This window comes from Python bivittatus, unplaced genomic scaffold, assembly GCF_059951505.1.
Source record: "Python bivittatus isolate LINGU-HERP-01145 unplaced genomic scaffold, Pbiv_v1 ctg000330_np1212, whole genome shotgun sequence".
Classification (NCBI taxonomy): domain Eukaryota; kingdom Metazoa; phylum Chordata; class Lepidosauria; order Squamata; family Pythonidae; genus Python; species Python bivittatus.
In genome coordinates, this window is record NW_028277058.1 from 48,740,193 (window position 1) to 48,766,768 (window position 26,576).

The window sequence follows — 26,576 nt, forward strand, 5'->3', positions numbered from 1 at the left end:
CCACAACAAGAGTATGATGGAACCTGACAGAGTGGTGAAATGCCCACTGTTGTAACAGCAGTAAATGACGCAAGCACATTTTGAAATCCATATACTGATCTGTGTGTTCTCCTAGAATCAATAAAGGCGTGTAATTTTCCTTGAATAGTATTCATTTGCATTCTGAATTCTCTTAATTCAGTGTAACATTAATGCAATGCTAATTTAATCAAACTGATGTTTTCTATTACTACTGCATCCTATAATGTAAGTAGCCAAGTGGGAATATATTTGCATTCCACACTATGTGTTTTGGCTTTCAATTAAGGAATACCAATTAAGATCCTGAGCCTGCCTTGTCTGATTTATACTCTTCATTTTTACCCTGGCAAATACCGAAGCGTCTAACAAAAATGTTAAATGAAATTGAATATTAAAAGTTAAAAACACAGATTAATATGAATAATAATGTAATAATTAAAAGTCGGCAAAGAGCTGTGTTTTTACAGATTTTTTTAAATGTTGGGAAAGTGGAGACCAAATGCAACTTCCAAGAAATATGTTCCATTGCCTGGGGGCAATGCAAGAGTACTGTATCTCCCGTTTGCCAAAATGATGGCCCTCTGGCAATGGGACCCTTGTCAAAAAGGAGTCTTTTAACCCTCAGACCCTTTCCTAATGGCAGGTGTGGCCCTAACTGTTTATGGCTTTAAAAGTTAATACCAACAACTTAAATTGTGCCTGGTAGGAATTGGCAACCAATGCCAATCAGACATTGGCTAGCGCCATAGCTGCTGCATTTTGCACCAACTGCAACTTCCAGATACTTTTCAAGGGTAGACCCATGTAGTTGATATGCAGTAGTCAAGTTGGGATGTAACCAAAGCATGGATAAATATTGCCACAACCAACAAGTTCACATCCAGTTTCCTATTCATTTACAATGCAGTTCGGCGGGTTGGGCACGTTGCAGGTCCCGTTAGCCAAGGAATGTCAGCTGGAGGGGACCAGGAGACGTGCCTTCTCTGCTGTAGCCCCTGCCCTCTGGAACATTGTCCCTGAAGAGTAGGATGACCCCAACCCTGTTGGCCTTTTGTAAGGCCTTGAAGACTTGGTTATGTGCCCAGGTCTGGGGTCCCAAGTGTGTTAAGGGTTCTGTTTCTTGGCTATATTGATAAATAAGGTGATAATTTTTCTCAGCTGCCATATATATTTATTTTTGTATTGTATTGTAATTGTTTTAACTGTTTTTATAATTGTTCACTGCCCAGAGTCACTTGGTCGAGATGGGTGGCTATAGAAATTAAAATAAACAAACGAATAAATAAAATACCTCAATCTTGTCTACATTTAATGTTCCATGTTAGATGGAGAACACTAGAAGTCAACAGTCTAAGGGTTGAACAGTGGTCTCCCAACATTACCTTTAGAAAGGGCCCAACAGGAAGGACAGGAACCACTGTAAACAATGTCCCTCAAGTCCAATCCCACAGATGGTCCAGACATACCATCAACAATAGTAACTTTTTAATATTGGCTACTTTAATAGTTCTGCAAAGTCCAGAAGCAGGAGCTCTCTTCTGCCCCTGCTTCCCAGCAGCTGATGAAACCCAAAACATGATAGTTCTACAGGAATTTTACAAAGGTTGAACAAGACTATTAATATCTCAAATGCTGGTATACCTGTTCTCCATGAATTTGCCTATGTAGTAACCATTGTCACCTCCTATTGTAAGGATTCCCATAAGTGAATGCACTTCTTGAAATTAAGGTGGGTCTAAGCTATGGTTCTTTGATAGGACAATGTGAGTCAACCATAGCCTAGATCAATTTTTCCAACCTGGAATCTTTCACATATGTTGGATTACAATTCCTATCATTGTGTACCACACCATTGGTGGTGATGGGATTTGTAATCTGAAACATCTGAAGGTGCAAAATTGAGGAAGGTTGATTGCAATGAAACAATTTTTCAAAGTCATTTCTATTACAGTTATGGCCTGGGGCTCTAATTGACCTTTTTCATACTCCTTGATGCCTTTTTTTATCCCCATTAAAATGAAATCAAATTATTTCTAATGTTCCCCCTCCACACAAACACACATTTTATCCTGCTACTCTTTGATGAAAGGAGGCTGACAGGACAGAGCAATACAATTTAAGCATTAACCAAGCACAGGGTAACTCCTACTTTGCCAGTGGACTTGACTCCTTTCCAGATGCAGAAATAGCAGATGATCCAGGCCAGCAAGAGGCAGAGAGCCAACTCCCAGCGCACAGTGCCCAGATTGTGAATACCGTCTGTTATTTTCAGTGTTCGCCTCCTGAGAGGACAGATGAAAATATGGGGAGGTGAGGCATCCTTCTGCCAGCTCCTATTAACCCTTCATACCTGCCTCCTTGACAGTTCCTCCTCATTAAGGAGCCTTCTCTGCCATTGCCCCCGCCTTATGGAATACTCTCCACCCAGAGGTGAGGCGGGTCCCCACTCTCCCAGCCTTCTGAAAAGGGGTGAAGACCTGGCTCTGCCAACTCGCATGAAGCATGAGGAGGGGTAACCAACCCCGGGGGTGGCTGGCACCCTGAAGACGCTCCCATAGGTTAATATCCTTTATTTACCATCAGTGCCTTGGAAGACATTATCTATTTATGAGCATTGTTTTATTGTATTTGAATCAGTATTTATTCTTATTTTATTGTAAACTGCCCAGAGTCGCTCTTTGAGTGAGATGGGCGGTGACTAAGTCTGAAATACAAATAAATAAATAAATCCTTAGTTTAACTCAGCCATTGTGAGATAGACATAACAATATCTGTTAGCCTTCAAGGTAGTCCAGACAAAAAGCACAAACCAAGTGTACTAACACTAACTTTACTGTAAGTTACAATAACAGAATCTTGCAGGACTGAAAGTGTTTCTCCCCTCCTTTCCTTTTACTCTCCAGAAAACTAGGGAGGGTCTCTTCTGAGATGCTTCCCACACCCCTTTTCCTTCTGTGGGCTGAGATGCCTTTTGCATGACGGTTGTCTAGGCTGCAGCTCTTCCTCCTGTCTCCCAAGGCCATTCCCAAGGTCATTCCCTAGTGTAAGATTGTTACACTATCTTACCAGAACTGTGATGTTCTCATTCTCCTTACTGCCCTGACTGGCTACAAACTGTACTGTCTTTACTGGTGACTGAGTGTTGGGGGACAGAGGAAATGTGTCGAGGATACTGATTAGCTTATGGTAGGCAATGGCATGTATTTCCCACCTGTTTTCCTAAAATGTAGGCACTTCCCCCAGAATTAATCAATGACTACAGTAACTAGGTGTAAGTTGGTCATGTGTACATTTCTCCTCAAAGAGAGGGTGAGGATGGGAAGAAGCAACATAATATTTATACAGTGGAGTCCTTGGTGCTCTCTGAGCTTGGTTATTTGCTTGCAGACATTTCATTACCCAACTAGGTAATATCATCAGTGTGAGTGAGTGTGGGGTTTGCTCCCTGTTTATACTGTATACAGTAGCTTCCCTGTCACTTTGGTGGAGGTATGGTTTTCTCCTTGGTAATTCCTTGATTAGGGTATTGTTTTCTGCTTGATTGTTTGCCTGGTGTTAATCCCTGCTTATCTGGGTGTTGGCAGCTGGAGAGGATGTGTTCTGGTCTTTTTGCTTCCTTCTTAGCTTTTTTATTGTCTCTTTTGAATGGTGTGTAAATGTGGTTTATCTCTATGTGTCTATTGATGGCTGAATAATACTTATGCTGTATAATATTTATACAGTATAGTTTGCTCTATGATTCACCAGGAAAAAACTGGCTAATTTTCACCAAAGATCACCATAAAATAGTTTAAAACAAACTAAAGCTGATGGTGTCTGACAAAACGGGAATGTTGGCAGGGAGTCCTGGTGCTAGTAGAAACTGCTAGTGTGGAAAGGCCCTAGTCCTCATGAAGTATTTCATTTAGAGCCTACTACTACTATCACGTCATCATCAAGTTGCTTTCCTGCATTCTGCTTGTTTACATTCTTTTATTAATCTGAATATTTGGCTTTTCTCTCTGCTGCTCTTAAAACAGCCTCCTACCCACCCATCACACTGCAGCTACAGTAATGTCTGAGCTCAGGAGGAAACGTAAGATAAAAATGTGACCAAAAAAAAATAAATTAAAGTCTACCAACAATTTGCATGCCTGACAATATTTTAGAGGCTTTCCTTCTGGGATAATGCTGGCCAGATGTTTAGGGCAGCAAAGAAAGCTGGTAAGAAGGGGGGAAAAGCAGCCATCAATTGTGGATGATGTAGGGTGGTCTGCAGTCAAAAAAGTCAAGATGGCAGTGATTGAAGCTCCATCTGTCCTTACCTCATACTGTCACAGCTGCCATCCTGACATTTTTTTAACCATTCTCTGCAGACACCCCTGGGACAGTGGATATAAATATATGGATGTTTGCTTTTTCTGTAGGCCTCACTACTTCAAAAGACTTGAGGGTGAACCCCATGTTTTCTCCACCTGCAACCTGTGATCCTTTGAATGTCCTTTCCTTTGGACTTCCCTAAGGCCAGATCCACACATATCCCCTCTGAATCCTAGGAAAGGAAAAAAACTGAACAATTAGAATACGTACTCCCAGAACTCGATAACTGGAGAGGTGGCATTAGTATTATTCCCAGGATCGGAGACATTCAGAAAGTCCACACAGTATTCTGCCAAAAGAGAGAGAGATGTAAGAGTGGGAAGAGATCCTGAAGGTCATCTGGCCTAACTCCATAACCAGTGCAGATCCACAGATTGTTTACACCATCTGTTCAGGATCCAAACTTTGCTGAAATACTTTTAGCAAAATAAATGTTTCTGCTCCAAGAAAAATGAACTGCGAGAGAGCCTGAGGCTTTGTTAAACTATCCATCCTTCTTTTTATTGGATTCCTCCCTGTCTGGGACTCCCGAATGACATGGCAGTTCCTCACACATGTATGAAATCCAGATGCCTATGGAATGCAGATTGTTATCAAGTCATGCTGACTGTTGTAATTTAGGATTGCAGACCCAAACCGTCTTCCTCCTCCCATTTGCCTCTCTGGGTGCATTCAGTCCCCCACATCCCCTTCCATGTATACAGCTGCCCCAGAGAGCTATTTGTAAAATGCCTAGAGGCAGAGTGAGCCACCAAGGCATCTAGGAGTGTTAGATAAACAGAGGATGACAAGTTATTATGGGAAAAGTATAACATAATGTAGAGAAGAAAAAGCAGGAGAAGGTCATGAAGATGTGGCATATTCTGGCTTTAATTGTGTACCTTGCCTTTAAGGGGCTTGGAAGTGTAAACCAATAGGGAGGACTGAGTAGCTAAAAGGAGAAGGTTTAGTTTGGGTGTCAACATGCTATGTTGCAAAGGAGTTGCTTCTAATAAACATGTTGTAGGAATCAATTTAGCCAGGCAGATACACGTAGTTACAGTAGCAGATGTTCCTATTTTTGAGAACGAATAATACTGGTTTTATTCCCTTGGAGAGAAAATTATGTGCCACATAAATGTTACAGCTGTAGGAATATCAAAAGAGATGGAATTGACATTGGATCAGCAATTTCTATATTGCCAGTCAGCCTGTGTTCAAAATGTTGACAGTGTGCCACCTATCAGTCCCAAATGACTTGAAAAACCAAAACTTAGGGATGTTGACCTGTAAAAATAACCTTTGTTCAGCAGCAGTTTATATTGTCATGGATAGGAGAGATTTGCTGCATGAAACCTGGGGAAATTGGATGGACAGTTTACACCATTACATCCTGAGACACTTCCAAGTCCTTGTTCAGAGAACATTGTTATTGACATTGGAGGCCCCTTTGATGGGATCCCACTGGGTTGCCATTGTGCTATCATGTTGACTGACTATTATGATAAATGGCCAGAAGTGACTTTGGCATCACAAGCTACCTCAGCAACAGTTACTGAATCTTGTTCTGTTGTCTTTAGTAGGGAAGGAGATTCTAAAGAGTTGGTCTCTAATAATGGGACTCAATTTACTTACAAAAATGTTTAGCAGAGCATAAAATTACACAGAAGAGGACATCAGTGTATTATCCTCAAGCAAATGGGAGAGTAAGAGTTTGAGAGATTGAACAGAATCCTGAAAGATACCTTTCTTATAGCAAAGTTAGAAGGAAAAAGGTAGAATCCCTTGATTATGGAATATTGGCAATTAAATGCCATTCAGTAACACAGAGAAGTACTGCATGGAAGCAGAGGCATCAAAAAAGGCAAGATCGTGGAAACATCATGATGTCAGCCCTTCCTTTGCATCATCATCATCATCATCATACACACACACACACACACAAATGTTAGTACAGGGAAGAAAGATATATATTAAGATGAATGTGGCTGGATCAGAAGATCAAGACCAGATGTTAAGAATGGAGAAAAGAATGGAAAAGACATGAGAGAAATGTTAAAAATATACAGGCCAGAGTGGTGGGGCTAAGAGTTAGATATAGAAATGTGTTTAATGTGTAAGAGAATAAAAAACAAGGATTAGGGCTAAAGGAGATAGTAGATTCACATCCCTTTGCCAATTATTTTTAAAAAGAAATGGGCTTCATATTTATAAATGGTTGGATGGGAGGGGGTAGAATGCTTCCCACCTTGTTCTGAGATAGGGATGTCCATCGGTAAACAAGGGGTGGGCCTCCAATTGCATGATTGTGGCTGCCATCTTGACTTTTGACACAAATCCCCTGTCTGGGCACCCCTGCTCTGATAATTACGGAAGAGGGAAATAGGGCACAGGCAGCCTTCAACAGTGCAGTATTAGCCCCAGGTTGACAAGCCAAATCAGAAAAGCTGCACAGGAGGTGAGGTTGAACAAAATCAATTAGAAGCTGAAGCTGAAAGTCAGCCAATCCAAACAAGATGTCTGCCAGTTTGGACAAAAGATTATGTTATGTAAAAGCTGGGTAATGCAATGTTATGAGGGAGAGAAATGTACCCTCTGCCTTTAAAGAACTTGGAAAGTAAGCCAGTAGGAAGGAGAGAGTAGCCAAAAAGGAGGTTTGGATGTTGATGTACTATGCTGTGAAGAAGCTGCATCTGATGAACATTGTGTGTGGTTTTTACTGCCTAGAGAATACAATAGAAGCATGGAGGAGTACATAATCTTGTATACCATCCCCAAAATGTCTTTGTAGATACTGTGAATATTAGGACTCAGCCTTACCTTCAGTGGTGCCCTCAAGGTAGGACTTAGAAGCTTTGGATTCCCTTTGGTAACACTGGCTCAAGGGTTCCCAAAGCCTGGGTAGTTACATTTCAAAGAAAGTGAAGGAGTCCCCATTATTACAAACTCTGGGAAGGCAACCCCACTGTTACGACACTAAATCTGGGGTCTAAAATTACCTAACTGCACTGCTGCCTCCTAGAGATGTGTAAAGAAAAGGCTGCCTACTGAACAGGAACAGAAGGTGGTGTCTTCAGTGGATCAAAAACATAAACATCTGGTTGTAGAAAGGTATAGAAGAAAGAGGGAATGGCCTTGAGAGACAGGAGAAAAATTTGCTACCAAAGCAATGGTCAGATAAAAGGGGCTTGAGTCTGGGGCAAGAATGTAATGTGAGTAAATGTATCAGACAAGACCCTCCCTAGTTCACACAAAGATAAAGGGATGGAGTGGGGGAAGTGCATTCAGTCTTGCAAGATTCTGTTACTATAGTTTTACAATAAAAGTATTACAGACTTGCATGGCATTGATTTCCTAGTCTGATCTACCTTGAAGGTCTGACAGAAGGAGAAATGGAGAATGGCACTCACACACTTCATTCCCCGTCCCCAGAGAAAGGAAGTAAAGTGAATATGCAAAACAGAATGTGAAAAATGTTCAGAGGTCAACCTGAATCTTCTCAGAGTCACTTTGCTTTTCCAGGGCCTATCAATTTCCACAAAATGAAACAAATAGAAGTCTGCCTAAATAAAGTCATAGCCTCACCGGATAGCTACTGAAATGTAAGAGGTGGGCAAGGAGGCTCTACTGCATTTGATTATCCTGGGGCAGGTTGTGCTTATGCTCTCATTCCTGAGGCAAGAGGGTTGGGATGAACTATCTAAAAGTTGTCGGCATCCCAAGGAATCACAAAAATTGTAGAGAAGAGCCTGAGTTCATTGGTGGGAAGAGGGTTTTCAACCACCTCCACTGACCTGCTGCCTTCCAGATATGTTGGTCTCAGAATGTCAAAATGATGGAAGCACAATCATACCATTGTGACACAACTTCATCCCTTTCATATGGGTGTGTCACGATGCACATACAAAAGAAGCAGAGTCTACATGGTGTTGACATGACGATACTTTCATCATCGGCTCCCCCTTGAGCCCCCAACCCACCCATAGATAGTTCTGGTTGGACTACAGTATTTTAATGGGATGAAATTTTTACTGCAGTTCATTGGAGGTGTGGAAAGTCGGGGAAGACTGGTCTACAATTTGTCTGGGGGTGTAGTCTCTATGCTTCCTATCCCAACAAAGCAAACACAAACCTGGAAGTTGCAAACAGCTTATAAAATAGCTACAATTTTAAATAGTCTTCTTACATAAGGATTTTGTTTTCTAAGTGAATGAATACCAGGGTTGTCCAATTTCAGGAAGTTCACACCTCACATATGTAACATATTTACTGAGTCTGAGAAAGAAAACATAACATGCCATTCACTTAAAGGCACTAATAAGCATCATAAGTGCATCCTGTCTTGTTACTTAAAGCCAGTAGATGTACTATTGTTGTTCTTGTTTATTTGCTGCAATGAGTTGCAGGCATGGATATTCATGCACCTACCTGAATTCCAGTCATTATTGCAATTGGCCCAGGGTAATACAGCTGAGAAGGAGTTAAAGAGGTAAAACAGGGCCCAAGCCAGAATGACAATGTAATAAATATTCAGATAAGATTCAATCACTTGTGAAGCATATCCAATTCCTGAATAAAAGAGAAAAGACAGGTAAAAATTAAATCTGGAAATGGGAAATGTGCAACTAGGCTTGATTTGACTAACCTTGATTAGAGCTTAGACAGAGTCTTGGTCATTCTTAATAATAGGAGTGTACATAAGCTGTGTTTACATAAAACACCAATCATGGGTAACTGAACTCTGGTTTGCTCAATTACCACTTTTTTGGGTACACATGTCATGCTGAACCACCATCTAAGCAATATTAGCTAGATTTGTATAATATGCTAGCTAAAATCAATAGCCCTTGGACCACATCCAAGGGACAATAAGATTCTTCCAACTTCCCATGCGAAGTCAGAGATAGGAGAAGAGGGGGGAGGAGGAAGAGGAGAAATCCAACATTGTTTTTGACAACCTCTTTGTTATGAATCTTTGGAGGCAAAAAGCAGCACAGAAAGAGCAATTTTTATTTTAAAAATGGTGCAGTGGCCTTGATCTACGTCCCAAATGAAATTGCTAGACTGAGCACACTTGATGAAATATGTATTTATCATCACATGCAATTTGGCCTTTAGATTGGACACACTTCATAGGCAAAACATAGTTCTTGTTTGGAATATGTACAAGAGAAAGCTTGTGAGATGAGCTGACTCTTCTTTGCTGATGTTTCTGGATGCTAACAATATATATGAGACAAAATGGAAAACAGATTGGGTCTATGCAACGTTAATTATGAGGCGAGAGCTGTACTTTCTCACTGTTTCATTGTACCGTCAACCTCCCCACCTTTACTCTAGGGCTGCAGTTTAGAGTGCAGGGAGTTAGTGACCTTGCGTTCTTATTGTTTGCCCCACCCTAATTTCTAAGCTGTCTTAAAAAGAAAAGTTTCTTCCTACTTGTCTTGGTTCTTCCTTTACCACCACTCCAAATGGTTTAAAAAAAAAAAAACTACAATGATGCAGCAATGTTTCCATCAGAACATCTTTCAATGACCGTAGTCAGAAATAGCACTTTCACTTTGGAATAAGTTTGGGGGGGATAACTGTCACAATTTGTGCTTTGTTTGGCCAAAATGCTGCATATAAGTAACTGATTAAAACAAAACAAAACAAAGTCAATGTGCATTTGAAAAAATCTTTTCAGATTTTCCTTATAGATAAAGTTATTTGCAGAGCAAGGCATATACCCGAATGCACAGTTTATATCAACTCATTCTGTTTGCCAACATCCTTACACACAATTGCTCTCATTAGACAAGTTCTAATTGATAAGATTATCTGCTCTTCTATTTCTGCCAACCCCTCTCCTTTTGCTGCATGAGATAGACCCAATGTGCACCCTTCCATTCAATTTCCAGAAGCAAATTAGGATTGGCCTTTTAATCGTATTTAACAGTAGTTGTTACATCTGGAGGACAGCAGAGAACTTAAGGACTTAATGGCTGAGTAGCATAAATAGGAGAATGGAGGAGGAACAGCTGGAACTAGTTCTACCTGGTCCATTACTGCAAGAAGAGTAAGCTGGGGAAGAGGAGCCCAGTACTCAGTCTAGGGCCACAGCAGTACAAAGCAGGCTGTATGGCATGTGGCATACCATCAATTACTACAGCATCACCCAAAATGGATGGAAATCTCACTGGCAGTAACTGTGGAATTCTATCTCTGTTCCACCTCACTGTACATAAGGGAAGAACCAGGCCTGTCCCTAACACAGCCCTTGATCTCCAAACCCCTACTTATAACATGATTCACAATGTCCTCCTGTATGAGATGAGCTAACCTCTTCTTTGTCACCTGTGAATAAGAAATAAAGCTGGCTTTTGCCTTTATTAAACAGCTGCTATTGACCAAAGCCTGTTCCACCCCATGCAGCAGAAATTAGACTAATGGGGATTGTGACCTCTCCCCCCTGATTTTATTCCTGCAACAATCACCCTATGAAGTACTAGGGCTGAGGGAGAGTGACTGGTTCCAAGCCATCCAGGATACTCCATATTGGAGGTGGATTTTAATCCTTCAGCCCTATTCAGGGAATGTCATCTGTATCAGCTGTTCCCAAGCTATATTCTCTAGTACATTCAATTTTATTCCCCTTTTGCTCAGACCATTTACCAAGCTGCTTCAGTGGTGGAAATGGTGGTCCGATACATCTGCGAAGCACCAGGCATGAAACCTAGGTACATGACAGATGATTAAAATTGACATTTCTCATCTGCAGCCTGAAATTATGCAGATTGGCTGTGTTTGAACAACCCAGTAACGCAATTGACTGGGGTTGACTGACACATTGATTTGGTATAGTAAACTAACCATATACCCTGGGATTGTGCAACCCACTATGCTAAAATGTGTTAAGCTAGTCCATGGTTTGAATGGAGCCAAGAGTCTTCTCTGCTGGGCAGGAGGGGCAGGCTCTGAAGGAAAAGAATTCAGTGGATAATTACCATAAATAAAATCTAACTCTGCAACAGAGGATTAACCTCTGCCCAAAAGGTTTTCAACATCCAGCTGCTCTCTGCAAAATATGCCTTCACAAATGTATCCAAGGCCATACAATTTTTTTGCTGCCACTTTCATCTAAATCCCGTCTCTGGACACATTTATAAGTAACCACTGACATAGCTTTTTGTTTTGATCCCAGGCTTCTTTTCCAAGTATCTGCCCTTTGCTTTGTCCGGCATCCTGGATGGGTTCCAGCTCCATTGCATGCCTTGTCCCAGTTCCCCCACTCTGGTCATTTCTTTAGCTCTATCCTTTGGTTACTTATGCAACACTAATTCTACCTTCAATAGAGAATCTCAGGATGACTCACACTTTTATCTTTGAGGGTAGGATGAAACAGGTGCACTGTCAGCATTTGGCCCTCAGCCATGCCCTGTGGCTGGGAAGCTCAGAGGGAATTAGATCAAAAAGTACACCAAGTACTTGATGGAAAGTTACCAGGATTTTTGATGTACAACCAATGTACCTTCAAAGATAGGGCAGATCTTTCTCCAGGCAGTAATCCCTCCTTGACTAGTGTATTGCCCCAAAGCTGTCTCCAAGAGGAAGACTGGAATTCCACAGGTAAAGAGAAAGATGGAATATGGAATTAAGAAGGCACCTGTTGGCAAAGGAAAGAGAAGAATTGTTGGTAGAGCAAATTTGATTGTTAAATCAGCTTTCGAGACGAAAAGAAAGAACATCTCGCATTAGGGTTATTATGAACATTTTGCATTAAGGTTTTGCAGAACTTTGAATTTCTTTCCCAAAAGGTATTTAAGAGCATGTGGACCACAAATGGAACACTGGTTTGCAGCTTTTTGAAACATCCCTGCTTTTTCCCAGAATTATGCAACTGGGAAATCTGCTGCAAGATTCTTCCAAAACCCTTTTTTGGGGAATTGCATCTGAAGCACTGCAACCCTCATGTGACACAAACACTTGTATCAGACCAAGGGTAGGCTACCCAAGGCATTCTAGATATTACTGAACTGCAATACTGATCTTCCTTCAAAGGTGGTCATGCTTCCTACGGGAACTGGTAGTTACTGTTGATCAGCTTCTGGAGGATCACATGCTGTTTATCACAAAATCAGATCCTAATTAAAACCACTTGAGAAAGGAGGCAATGGTGAGAATATAGAAACAGTAAGAAGAATCAGTGGCCAGGGATTATGCAGATTTCAATCCAACCAGTTGAGGAAGGCTGTGTTGTAGAATCAAGAAGTCATTAAATTGTTACACTGTGGGGCTACCATATCTGGCCTGCAAAATACTAGAGCTTTTTGTATCTCTTTGCTGCTGTTCAGTAGCCATCTGGATTTTAGCAGCTCAGAAATGGTGGTCCTAATATTAAGAGTTCTCCAGAGAGAGAAGACTCCAAGGCTGCAAGCATTTTGGCCAAAGTATGATTCCCTGGGATCCAAGCCACATGAGGTTTACAATGTCTTCGTGATGCATGGTTTATTTAGACAGAATCCACAAGCTGAACATAAGTGGGAGTCAGCCTCATTAACATCCTGGCAGATTCTTTCAGCTGATTGCAGATTGCTGGTCTCATTCATGGGGCCCTCTTGTTCTCCGTTAATATTGAAGGGTAAACTTCTCACCGGTTCAGGCTAAAGAAAGTGTTTTGTATTCTAGCCTACCTCACATACAGGGCATTCGGACACATCTCCAAAGAACATCACTGAACTGGAAATGGTGCAGAAAAGGTCACCCCAAAGTGGGTAAAACTACTTCCTTCTGATAAAAGACTAGATTAGGACTTTTTTAATTTCAAGGTGATAGTGAAGGGACATAATATAAACACACAGTGCCATGTAGGGTATGTAGAAAGCAAATGAACTCAATGGATCTTTGGACCTGAGAATGCTGAAGCAACCCTTTTGTCTAAGCCAAATGTGCTCTTTTCATTTATTATCTTATCAGTGCAACCTTCATGCAAATAGCTTCCCAAGGCTATAAAAGTTGATTGAAAGTAGGATCATATAAACCAAAGATGGCTCATCAGCAATGGCTTTTTAGTAGTCCATTAGTTAACTCAAGAACTTCCCATACTGCTCCCTTATTAGAATATCAAAAATTGGAGTGGGCACCATTAAAGTGGTGGTTTTTTTAAAAAAAAATCCCAATTATTTCACAACTTTTGCCTGCAGTTTTGGTCACAGCAGAGAATTGCTGATCAAAAACAGGAAGTTTATGTTTCATAATTCTAATCTCTCCATAGACTTTTATTTAAAAATCCATGTAGATTAGATATAAAGATAAAAATGGGCCTTCTTTCACACTGTAAGTCAGTACTTTTCACAGTTCTTAAACCACTCGCTTGATATGGAAAATCTGGAAAACAACAGATTGAAGCTCTGATTACGTGTCAGGGTTACATGAATATCAGATCCTAGTTAGCAAGCAAGGTGGTAATCAGAAACTAAATTACAGTTTTCTATTCTGGATACAGTGGAAACTCTAAGAATTTGTGGACATGCTGAATTAATAAACAAGAGAGATGGAGGGAATATGCAGCCCCACAATAGTTCTTGATTTACTAAATCATCTGAGACTCAAAGATCTGGGCCTTTAAGTGAACAGAAACTTGAAATCTTCAGACCTTTCCAAAGTTTTGGAGAATTTAGGAAACTTGGAGTTTTGGAATGCAAGAAGTTTTCTTTGTTGTATCCCCTTAGACCTTGAATTCTGCAAGCTATCTATCCTAATTTGATCAAATGAATTGTCTCAATGGTCAACCCATAAGATTATGAACTCCACCACATTTTTTTAAAAGGAAAAGGAAACACATGCTTTGTTCTCCACACTGACCCCATGTTTTTTGGATACAGAGCTGTCTGTGAAAGACACGTTCTGTTTCCTAGGAAAACCTGATTTTGCTTTCTATGGCTGTTTGTCCAGTGCCAGCAACAATAACTCTGAGTGAGATGCATTCCCCCGATGGATAATTAACTACAAGGCCTCAGCAAGGAGCATTTCCCCCTGGTCTGAGTGCTAGTTGTGTTAAAAACATTAGACCTCTGACATCCTCAGCTATTTTCTCAGCACCAATTTAAATCCAGATAATTGGAACCTGAGGCCAAAATAAAGTATCTTATTTTGCATATGCACTGAACCCAACGAGATACATGGAATAATACATCATCTGCTTATATGTTATAAAGGGGTGGATCATTCCAAAACAACAGTTTCACACAGCAAATGTGCAATATTTAGTTACTTGTTTGTTACCAGAAATTTGTCAAGAGCTTCTGCTGAAGGATATCATCTTCCCAGTTTCCCAAGCACAATATTTTGTTCCTGGGGAAATGTGATTCCCTGTTCCATCAGTTAGTCAACAGTCTACACTGGGAATGCAGGTGGAATGTAGCTATAGAAATGTGAGGGATACCTATTAAACAAGATCCGTTGTACTATTAAAGATCCTGATGACTCTACCTCTCCCTGTGGGCTTTCCCATGAATATCTATATTTTAAATTAATTCTTTGGAGACAGTATGCTTATTTATCATATTCATTCACATGGGCATCTGCAGTGAGGCTAGGGGACCAAAAGATGAAGCAAGTGTCACAACATTGCAATGCTAGTTCCACCTCTTTTCTATATCCACTGTGACATGAGATTCATATATATAAGGGGTGGTGCTTGTATTGTGACAATGTGGCACAAAAGTCACAAGGACTATTTATGTTTGTTAGACTTCTATATCCTATCGTTCCTCCAGGAGATCAAGGGACCATACCTGGCACTTCCCTCTCCAATTTTTCCCACAACAATCCCGTGAGGTGGATTGGACTGGGAGAGATGGACTGGCCCAAAGTTATGGCTTTAGTTCATGGCTAAGGCTAGATTACATCTCCCCACATCTTCCCATTTCCTTAAATGCTACACAGTATTGCCCATATAGACCCCTGCCAAGTACAGTAGATATGTAAAAACTCAGACAACAGCTGTTACTAATGGTCATAAATATAAATAGGAGCATTTATGGCCATTAGATAGTAATGGTCATTGCCCATTGTCGATTGCATGTCTGTTCTACTTCTTCCCTAGACCAAGGATTTTGGCGCAATTTTAAAACAGAAAGTCTAACATATGGAAGGCTGTGCAGATTTGTGATTTTCCTACTGATAGGGACAAATATGTGGCTCATAAGATTTTTGCAGCATAAACAATGTGCAAGCAATCTGCCATGCCAAATATGATGAATAGATGTTATCTAATGGTTCACAGGTTGGCCCATCATCCAATGGCTTTATTATGAGTTGTTCATTTTACATTGTAAATGTTTATAGCCAGTTTTATGTTTTAATCTGTATATTGCACATGGTTTGCTAATTTGCAACTTAACATTTGTTTCAAAGCTGTTGCATAATAAGCAATGGTCACAAACAAATACATGACACTGAAAAATTATGAATATTGGACACTTACCGCCTCCATTCTTGTAGCAGAGATAAGGAAATCGCCAAACGTTTCCCAGACCAATGATCTCTCCAGCCACAGAAAGCACAAACTCCACTTTGTTGGTCCATTGACCTCTTTCTTGTAGCCCATCCTTCTCCTTCTCTGTTTTTTCCTTTATCTCTGGCACAATCACAGTCCCATTGGGCTCCACATCCCAATTACTTTTGTTTCCCATGGCTCTGGAAGGTTGGGAAAGAATGAGAGAAAGGAAGATCTCATGACACAAGATGCTGGCCTCATAGGATGCATGTTCAGCACCCTGAACATGTACCCAGGAGTGCTGAAAGTGACCAAGAAGAAAACCCATGAACCTGTTACTTGGAAACTGACAGGGATGGTACAAGGCACTTTGCTGTATGAAATAGACCAGCAAATGGTGTCTCCCTTCCCTTCAGTCAAGATTCCGGTCTCCATGCCTTCAAGCTATTTCAGTAACCCTCAACAGATCTTTAGGTTCTTGATCAAAAAATCCCACAAACCCCTCTCTTGGTGAGTAAAAATATAACACTATATTTTTAGTAAAATTATATAACACTAATTAGGTAACTGACAATTTGCTGGCTCTTTTATAGCAGCCAAAAAACAGTTGCTTAAGGTGTCAGATTCAGTCTGCTGAATTGGTCATGCAACTTTCCTTGACTTGGTCCCACCAGATATATTGGAATTCGATTCCCATAATCCCCCAGCCAGCATGGCTTTCTAGCTAGAGAATCTGAGAGTAGAAATTCTCTTTGAAAATTACTCTGAAGCTGTGGCTGGTACAGAACTTATTATGCAGATCAATACCTATTCTGAGGTTGCTGTATTGGTTGCCAGTAGGTTTCCAGGTCTGATTGAAAATGTTATTTATCGCATATAAGCATATAGTGTAGCAATGTCAGGAACAGCCTTGCCAAATGTGACTCTGCTCATCCAGTCCAAACATCTAGAGAAGGTCTCCAGAGGGCCCCATTCTCATGGGAGATAACGTGGGGTGTGAGCCAGATACCTTTTGCAACATTAGTCCTCTTTCTCTGGAATACAGTCCCCCCCTTGGATTTCACAAGACTATGAAGATGATCCTATTTCAATATGATTTTGATGGTGGGCAACCATAAATTATTTTATTGTACTCTACTGTGGTTATGTAACTTCTTGGCACTGCTGCTGTTTTGGTTTTATTTCTGAGTTGTGCAGGCTCTGACTAATGGGTAATATATATAAATATGAAAAGTAAAAAAAAAACTCTGAAGGGCAACAGGTTCTCAGAAGCCACTTCTTTGTATCTTCTTTCTTTCTTTTCTATTTCTCCTTTACTTTTTCTTTCTTTCTTGCACTTTTAGCTCTCTCTTTGATTTTTTTCTTTTTCTTTTTTTCTTCCTTACTCTATATTAGTTTGTATTAGTTTTTACTGTTGTCTTTAAAACTTTTAATAAAATTATATATTGAAGGACAACAGGTTCAAGAGGGTTATTCTAACATCTCCCAGGGTTCCACCTCCTTCCATTCTTTCTTTTCAGATCACTTGTTTTCCCTGTCCTCCAATTTCAGCTTTCCAGAACATATTCTCCTTCCTAATTTGCATCTTCCATTGATCAATGGAAACCTTTTTCCAGATAGCTGAGGTACTTCTCATGTAACACCAACTCTCTGTACTTTCTTTTCCATTTATCTTTTCATCAACAGACTTCCACTTGCTGCACTGAGGATCAGCGCTGTTGTGCCTCAGTCTACTCACCCTCTCCCCTTTGTCAAGAAATTCAGAGATCTTTCTTACAGACATGCCATCTGGCTAACCAGTTAAGCCAGTGTTGTGCAAACTTGGCCACTTTAAGATGAGTGGACTTCAACTCCCAGAACTCATCTTAAAGTGGCCAAGTTTGGACAACACTGAGCTAAGCTGAGTGCTTGTTCAGAGCAGACTCCTCCTCCAACTTATCAATTTCAGTGCTCAATGGGTTGGAAACCAAAGTTTTCTAAAAGCACCTCAGTCGAGCTGTCACTCCAAACTGTTACTACCAAATGCAAATCATCAGGCACAATGGCATTTTTCTCCATAATAAAATTATTGAAGTTAGCATCAGTTCATTGGCTTATTAGGGATGAAACAAAGTAAATCTATACAGCCAACCTGCTTTCATTACTCCTTGTTTTAAGAAGATGGTAACTTCTTAAAACTCTCATTAAGCTCATTAAACTCTCAAGTAACAACATCCAAAATCAAAAGTTCTGGAATGCTGAGTTCAAATATTAGGGCTATTCCTCATGGCCACATGAATGTGCTTTCATCTCATCTTTGAGTTGGGAGGAAAGAATATCAGCATAAATTGTGCGGCCCTCACAGCTACCTTTACATCTCAATAACAAGATCAGGCAGTGTTGCTATCATCACACAATTTAATGTGGGATAGTTTTAGAGCCGCAATTGGTGGGTTCCTCATCACCATCTCCCCTCCCACACAATGCACCAACCAAAGAGAAAACCAGCCACTAATCACACTCCTAAACTTGTGACAGGTTAGGACTGGGGGGCGGGGGCGGGAGCGTTCAACCTTTATTTGAGTTATTCATTCAGACTTATTTTTTATTATTTACTATGTGCTCCTTCTGACATGGTTTTTTGATTGGGCAAAGAACCTCTTCTCTCTCCCTTCCCCCATTCCACATTTGCATATGTGTGTCTGTATGTTGTATATTGTGCTTCTCCTACTTTATGATTTCCCTAACACTGCATGCACCGACAACAGACCAGATAGCCTAGCTGACCGTTTTATCAATCTTCTGGAAGTTCGCTATTCCCATGTAAAGAGAAAAAGACCAGGTACCCAGTATCTCTTGCAGCCAAAGACAAAATGTCATGGGGGCATAGTGCCCAGTGGATGGATGGGAGTGGTATTTCCATAGTAGACTTGCCAGGCCAATTGGAACTCAACAGATTGCTGTCGCTGACTGTATCTCCAGGTTCATCCCCAAGGCATCCTAGATTATCCACACGGGAAGTTTGGTGGTGCTATAAAGTGGCAGAGCTCAAGTCTGAACCCCCGCCCCCCAATGCTGGCACAGATTTCTTGGCCCTCCTTCAGAATCTGCAATCTGAGATGCAGAACCACAAATGCAAGGAGGCAGATTCTACTGGAAGAAATTCCTAACAGGGCTAACAATTTAACAGTGAAACCAGTCCTGCAGAGAAGTGATGGGCTTTTCTTCACTGGACATGCTCAACTAGAGGCCAGCCAGCCATCTTCTGGGAATACATTAGTTTGGCTTCCTGCAATGAGCAGGGTATTTGACTCAATGAGTTGGCCCCAACTCTATGATTCTATAGTGAAACAAGGACAATGGAAAGGAAATTATGCAGCCATAAGAATTAATGCTAAGTGGTCAGGGAGTACTCAATTCCTAATCAATGTTGCATGGTTTATAATTCCCCAAAACAGGAAAAGAGACCATCCACAAGCTCCAGCACTGCAAAAGAAAAGACCTTCTTTACTCCAATTTCAAATAAATTGGCCCAGAACCAGAAAAAGCTGACCAAGCTCTCAGAATGAGCCAACATCCAATATCCAAGACACGTCCAAAGCTGATTTCGAACTGGCACAAAGTCTTCATGTGGAAGGGCCCTAGTATAACAGTAGAGAAGAACTGGGTGGACAAACCCTGGGCAAAATGGAATCCATTTGGTAAAGCTAAGTATGAGTCAGATTCTTAAATCTCCCCAATACTGTATGGGAAAAAAAGAAAGTTTAGTGATCTCTAATTCAGCTATATTCTCTAACTATGAAATTGTTAAGAAGGCACATTTAAGCACACTATAACATAGAAGGAAACTTGCAGGACATTTTCAAGTCATATGTCTATTATAATTATTGTGTGAACATTAGGGAAGTGTGTGTGTGTGTGTGTGTGAGAGAGAGAGAGAGAGAGAGAGAGAGAGATTCACTAGCATCTCTGAAGTCTGTCCTTCCAGTGTTCCCCAACATGGCAACCAAGAGAGCACCAATATGCCAGAGGATACCTCCCTTATTGTGTGTCAAACCCTTTGCCCTATCATCTGACCTTTACATTTTTAAAAAAAACAATGGTCTAATTAAAACAAATGAAAAGCAAGATAAATCAACATCTTCCAACATCCAACCCTATCGGTTTGCTGAGAAAATTAAAATGAAGAGGGGCTATAGCCCAAGACCAATTGGGAAGAAAGCCGATCCAACAAAGGTGAGCACGGGCAGAAGAAAGGGTCCTGCAGGCTGGGGTGGCAAGAGAGGATGGTAGGTAGAAGATTTCATAACTGGAAATATCCCCCAACTTCCCTGTTTCCCAAATTACAGAAAAGAAACTACAGAAAATCTTGGCCTTATCCACATGCAACTCAAGATATAGCCTTATCTACTTTGCATTATTACCTATCCCTGTCTCAAGCTTCAAATGTTCCATTTTGGCCAATCAAAGAATCTAAAAGGACAGTTCTCTGAGACTCTCTCAGATCAGAAAATAGAGGTGGGACTGGGTATATTTGAAATGCTATCCCAAATATATATGTTTCTAGACATAGAAAGCAGACACATTCGGTTTTCTAGAAGGCTAGACTGGAATTCATTTCCACAATATGCATTTATGCCTCTATTGCGCTACACTGGGGGTTAGTAATATGGCTGCTTGGTGCCAGGACATCCATTCCTCCTCTAAATTCCTCGGACTGTTCATGCGTTAAGACTGGCCCTGCTCAATCTGCTCTTGAATTTTTATGTTTGTGATCAACCATATCAAGAATGTGTCGGTATGCTTTAAAAACTAGGTTGCTAGATAGCACAATTCTCTGGTTTTGCAAAGTTTGTCTGCAAAGCCTAGCTAGTAGGTTGGGTTTTGAAAAGGGCTTTTATGTAAACTCTTCTGATAATGCAGTAGCCTGGATGGGTTGGGACTGGCTAAGCTAAGTGGCCCGGGACAAGGTCACGGGCAAATACAGAGGAGGCTGCCTTTTGTCACAGCAAACCGCATGTTTGTAATAAACTTCGTGCCCAAACTTTCATAATTTAACTGATTCTAGGCTATGGTTTATTCAAAAGTAGGCAATTTCCTTAGCTGGGTCTATGGAAAAGCCAACTCTTTAAACAAGCTGTTGAAAATATACATATACATATCTAAATGCACCTCAATTTGCAAATAAAACAATGTGACAGAAGCTGACAAATATCAGCTTCTGAAGCCAGGGGCCTCACACTTACACATTCATATACACAGACACAAAGGTCTGTTTTATTCCACTAAGTTTACAATAATAAGGCAGTATATTGCTCAGTTGGAATACTTTTTAGAGTATACCTCCACTTTAATTACTGGAGGAAACATGGATTATACATCTAACAAATAAATAAATAAGCTTTTGTACAGAACTCCTTTAACATACAACATTTTTAATAAATGTCTTGGAAATCTTTTTAAAAGAAATTTCCCTATATAATCCAGTATTTAATTTATATAAACATACTTCATGTAGGCTTTTTTAAAAATGTATGTTAAGTCTTCTTTTTTAAAACACTCTCTTTTTGTATACATCTTTCATAAAGAAATGTGTGTAGGTGTGTGTGATATGACTTAATGGCTTGGAAAAGATTTCATTCATTGCTGTCATCAGTTCCTTGGCAATTAAAGTCTGTGAAGTTCTTGCAAATCCATTCCCATAGAAGTCCATGGCAGATTTCTTTTGCAACCCATTCTATTGACATGTTCTATCTACAGTGTAGATTTATGGACATATGTGACAATATGGGTGTGTTTTGGGGATTCTTTGTTACTTTGATTTTTGCTTAAAAATAAGCTGGTGGGGATTCCTGAAATTTTGATTTGACAACAAGGAAAATGAGGCCAAATGTTGACAGTGCACTCAATGCTGAGATGGGCACAAAAACTACACAGAATTCCCATGGATGGTCCATTCAAAAGACCTGAATAGTTGCCATTAGTTAATGATACACAGACAGATAAGAGAGTCAATGAGTTAAGTCATCAACACTTTTACAGTTTATCACAAATGACACCCAGCCAAGCTAATATCTACTTGGATCTCTCTGGAAGCCAGTTAGCCAATGTTTAGATCAGGACTGCCGGTCTTGGCTATGGTACAACTCCAGTAGTAAAGTCCAAATCTGAGGAACATGCAGCAGAAGGTTAAAGTATTGTAGCAACTTTGCTTATCATAACAGGCTGTCTATAGATAAGGTATTTCCACAGATTAAAATGATTTCCAGTTATTTACATTATCTGTGGCAAATTTACAAGCAAATCTTGCTCATAATCACCTATGCCTTAGTCGCCTTCCATTTGGATTTCTGCAATGTGCTGTACATGGGGTACCCTTGAAGACCATCCAGAAGCTGCAGGTGGTCCACAATGCAGCAGCACATGCAGTTTTGGGTGCTCTACAATTCACCCATGTAACACCACTGCTGCATGAGCTGCACTGGCTCCCAGTTGCTTTCTGGATGCAATTCAAGGTGCTGGTTATCACGTTAAAAGCTCTACATGGCACAGGGCCAGGTTACTTGCAGGACCACCTCTCCCTGAGGGTATCTGCCCATCCTACTAGGTTAGATAGGGTGGGTGCGCTCCAGGTCCCCTCCCTTAAATGTTGCCACCTGATGGGACCTTGGCAGCATGCCCTCTCACTGGTTGCCCCAGCCCTTTGGAATAGCCTCTTGCCCAAGATCTGAGGAATCCCTACCCTTTTAGCCTTCCGGAGGGCCATGAAGACCTTGCTCTTCCTCCAAGCATTGGGCTAGGATGGGGGTTGAGCTGGGAGGCTGTTTGGTCTGGCACCTGGGGGGAAGGGTAGTTTTGTTTTTAACCATGTTTTTATGGATTGTTGTGAGCCACCTAGAGTCATTATATGAGATAGGCAGCCATGTAAGTCCTGTAAATAAATACATACATACATAAATCTGCAGCAATAAAGTATACAGAGGCTTATTATGCATACATCTGTATGTAAACACATGGAATTAGAGACTTATGGCAAAAGATACTTGCCAGATGAGTTCTTCAGCTCAAGTTGAATCATGACTTACTCCCAGACAGTTGCACTGAATTACTTCTGAATAGGCATATATAGGTCTACACATTTAAGAACCTAACGCTGTAATTCTCCAACTGGCTAATTGGGTGTTTCTTAGCCTCAGCAACTTTAAGATATGTGGACTTCAACTCCCAGAATTTCCCAGCCAGGATGTGGAACATCTTAAAGTTGCTGAGGTTGAGAAACACTGGACTAGACTATTCTGACAAGCATATATGCAGCATTCAGATTATTCCAGCAAAGAACAAACAGAGATTCGGTATGACACACTTTTTTAAAGATAAGTCAAGGGCTGGTATTTGAAATGGTGTAATTAGCCTGGTGCTGAAAGATTTATAATACATTTCTCTGTATGTCTGCTTAGTACCAATTCCTACTGAATCCAACAAATAAACGGATGTAGGTCTCTAAATGACAAATCGTGGTGGATCCGAAGCATATAGCTAACTTTTTGCAGAATAAAATGACTCCAACAGCATACAAACAGTTCAGTTCCAAGGGTATCTTTTGTTATTCTTAGCACTGGATCATATCGTCCAGAGTCTGGGATGTCAAATTTCAGTCCCTTGAAAGCATAACCAGTGGGAAGGGATGCTGGGAGCTGCAATTCACCAACATTTCCAAGGCTGTAAGTTCCCCCTATGTACTCCAGCCATATGTTACTCATAAACATTCATCTCTATGAGCTGAAAGCTCACTTGATCCATGCCTCCTCAATAAATCTTCTCTGTCCCCAGAGTCTTCCAGGTCGTGCTTGCTGGAAAATGTGGCAATTATAATCAAATGCACCTGGAAGACACTAGATTCAGGATACTTATGCACAGATTTAAATATAATTATCCTTCAGAGTTGGTACTTTGCTAACTTTTGCAGTGCAGTTCTCCACTACCCACATACACACCAGAAAAGAAACAGAAATGTTTCTGAAAGTATGTTTTACAATAAAATTCATTTAGACATGCATCCATCTGAATAGAATATTTTTAGAAATACATATTTTTCAGGAAAGAATTCACACCTAAACACACACACACACGTTATTCCTCTCTGTTATTTAAAAGAATCCTATTTCAAGGGGAAAAAATCAGAAATAATCCACTAGACCAGAAGCAGACTGATTTACTCTCACTTAGTCTCTCCTAGACCCTTTGCTAGGGATTAAAAAGAGTTTCTTCTTGTATCCTTAAAATTGGTGCAACAGTAACAGGCAGCATTTCCCATCATACCAGAACAATACAGCTGTTAAAAGGCATAGAAATTGGTATCAATATCAGTTTTCTCCATGTGCAGCTCAGGACAAATAAGAGACTGGTCATCTGACTCAATCTCCCCATCCTAAATGGGCCCTTCTGGACATGGGGCCAGCCAGGGCTAGCCCTGCCACTAGCCAAGGGAAGCAACCACCTCAGAAACAGCATTGGCAGCTTCCTGGCTGTAACTCCTTGGTCCCCCAGCCAGTCCTTCTCTTGAGGGACCTGGCAGTGTCCAGACTGTGCGGCTTGCCCTGCACTTCCTAACCTATGCTCAGGTGTGATGGAGGACCATGTCCCTTTGCAAATGCTAAAAGGTCAAGTGGTCATCCCATAGACTTCGGTGCATAGAACAGGAGCATTCCATGCTCCCACTAACCCTGATAAGTTTGCAAAATAATATTCATGATCATGATCATGCTTTCCATGTGGTCCTCTTTGTCAAGCATCTGTCAAGTGGGGCAGGACACAGAGAGAAACAACACGATTTCTCAATCTAACGTAAACCAATTCCCAGCCCAGGTCTCTGACTCCTCTTATCTGTATCACCTTTGCTGCTTTATTTTGCAACCCTTGTCCTTCTTGAATATGGCTTGCCTGTATCCCAGCCCATCTCTCCTCTCCAGAAGCAAGCCACTTCCTGCCTCTTTCTTCTGAATTGCTGTCACTGCTGGCACCTTACCCTTCTCCTACAATGCTGGGATGTGCAGAGCTGCAAAATGCCCAGTCGTGCCCCACCATTCATTCCTGTAACTGCAGCCTCATCTCTTTGCCTCTTGCCACTTTGCTAGGGCATGTGGTGGAAAGATATAATCAGAAAAAGGCTCCTGGAACCTACCCTCAAGCCAGCTCATTTCCTTCGGCTGAAGTCCCTAACCAAACAAACCTAGGAGTAAATCCCCTGAAATTGACCTGGCTTTTCCCTGCTGACCAGAGATTCCATGACCCAGCTGCTGGTGCTCCCTCACATGCCCTCAGATGTTTAAGTTCAGTCAGGTTACCAAACATGGAACAGGCTGATGGAAAAGTCACTCACCTCTCCTCTTACTTGTCCCACTGGAAATCAGTTGGGGAATAGAATGAAAAATTAACAGGCGAGGCTCAGGGCCATGTGGAAAGAAAGTGTTGTTCGAGCAAACAGTGTTCTCCTCCCATCCTGTCCCTTTCTCTCCACCTCCTTTCCCTCCCCTCCTACAAGTTATTTCAAATAAATTATCACCAGATGTCTGGGGTGGGTGGAGGTCTGGGAGAAAGCATGTGTGAGCTTGTTTGAAAGTTTTCCTGAAAAGGAGGGAGAGACAGGGAATGACTAGCAGCCTCTCAAATCTCATAATATTCCTCCTCTTTATGAAGCTATGCAAGAGGGTGGTTGGGATGGAACCTGCAAACAGGCAGGTCGGCCGGCAGACGGAACACAAAGAATTAACTTCTTGGGACATCAAGGGGAGAATGAGACTGACGTTTTGCACATGCAGTACTTACAAGGAGGCTATTTGTACAGGACTGGGGTTCAAAATAACAAATATAGTACTGTGATATAAATGTGTCTGTTTATGTGTGTGTCCCTGCATGCCCCTTTTTTGCATCTGGGACATTGAGTTATGGATTTCATTTGTATTCCCTGCCTTGTTTCCTTCAAGAATTTAGCTGGGGATATTAGCCCTACAACAGCCCTCTGAAAGCAACACAGCTGATGGCTATTGGCAGAGTTTCATTGCTGACAGTGGAGCTGAAGAGTTTCTCACATTTAATGTTCTAGCTGCGAACACATTTACTTTGAGTAAGCATCACTGAGCTGTCTTTTCTGTTGTTTTTACAACTACATCTACAACTACACTTACAACTACATCTAACATGCCAACCTCAACTTCATGTGATATACATCAAGATTTTAATCTGTCCTGACTTCTGCAAAATGTCCAGAAAAAATTGGTGCAAAGTAAGGTAGCCAGGATGTTAATCATTGCAAGATACTTGGATCATAAGACACTCATGTTGAAAGATCTGCACTGGCTGCCAATTGCCAGCAGCACAAGTTAAATCGTAGAGTTATCTTTTAAAGTCCTAAAGTTATTTAGATGAGTAGGTGTGGCCCTTTTGAAGATGCCTCAGTTGCTAAAACCTAACTTTTATAGTTGTTTAGTGTAAGTTGCCTTGGTTGTTCATACAAACAGAAAAGCAGAGTATGAATTCAATAAATAAAAAAATGAATGGATAGGTTTGCTGAATTTCTCCAGGGAAAGGAAAAATTCTCCAACAGGTTCCCAAGAGGTGGACTCTCTCTTAGTGATTATACAGTCCCTCCATCCTTTCCCTCCCAGGGAAGCCTGAGAGATGACTGAGAGCTGAAGAAATGATCATACAATAAAGGAAGGATACTCACAAATTCTTCTTTGACCACATCATCACTGATAAG

General features: G+C 40.9%; 1 protein-coding gene across 1 annotated transcript in view; it reads right to left on the reverse strand.

Annotated features, from left to right (window-relative positions):
• Positions 1 to 25,267, reverse strand: part of SLC6A12 (solute carrier family 6 member 12) — a 61,765-nt gene extending 36,498 nt beyond the window's left edge. Inside the window, exons 1-6 of the mRNA XM_007429497.3 lie at positions 25,197 to 25,267; positions 15,827 to 16,038; positions 11,870 to 12,004; positions 8,788 to 8,928; positions 4,591 to 4,669; positions 2,171 to 2,303 (exon numbers count right to left, since the gene is read on the reverse strand). Coding sequence (XP_007429559.1) covers positions 2,171 to 2,303; positions 4,591 to 4,669; positions 8,788 to 8,928; positions 11,870 to 12,004; positions 15,827 to 16,034 — 696 coding nt within the window. The 5' untranslated portion in view covers positions 16,035 to 16,038; positions 25,197 to 25,267. The remainder of the gene's footprint in view (positions 1 to 2,170; positions 2,304 to 4,590; positions 4,670 to 8,787; positions 8,929 to 11,869; positions 12,005 to 15,826; positions 16,039 to 25,196) is intronic.
• Positions 25,268 to 26,576: the final 1,309 nt, after the last annotated feature.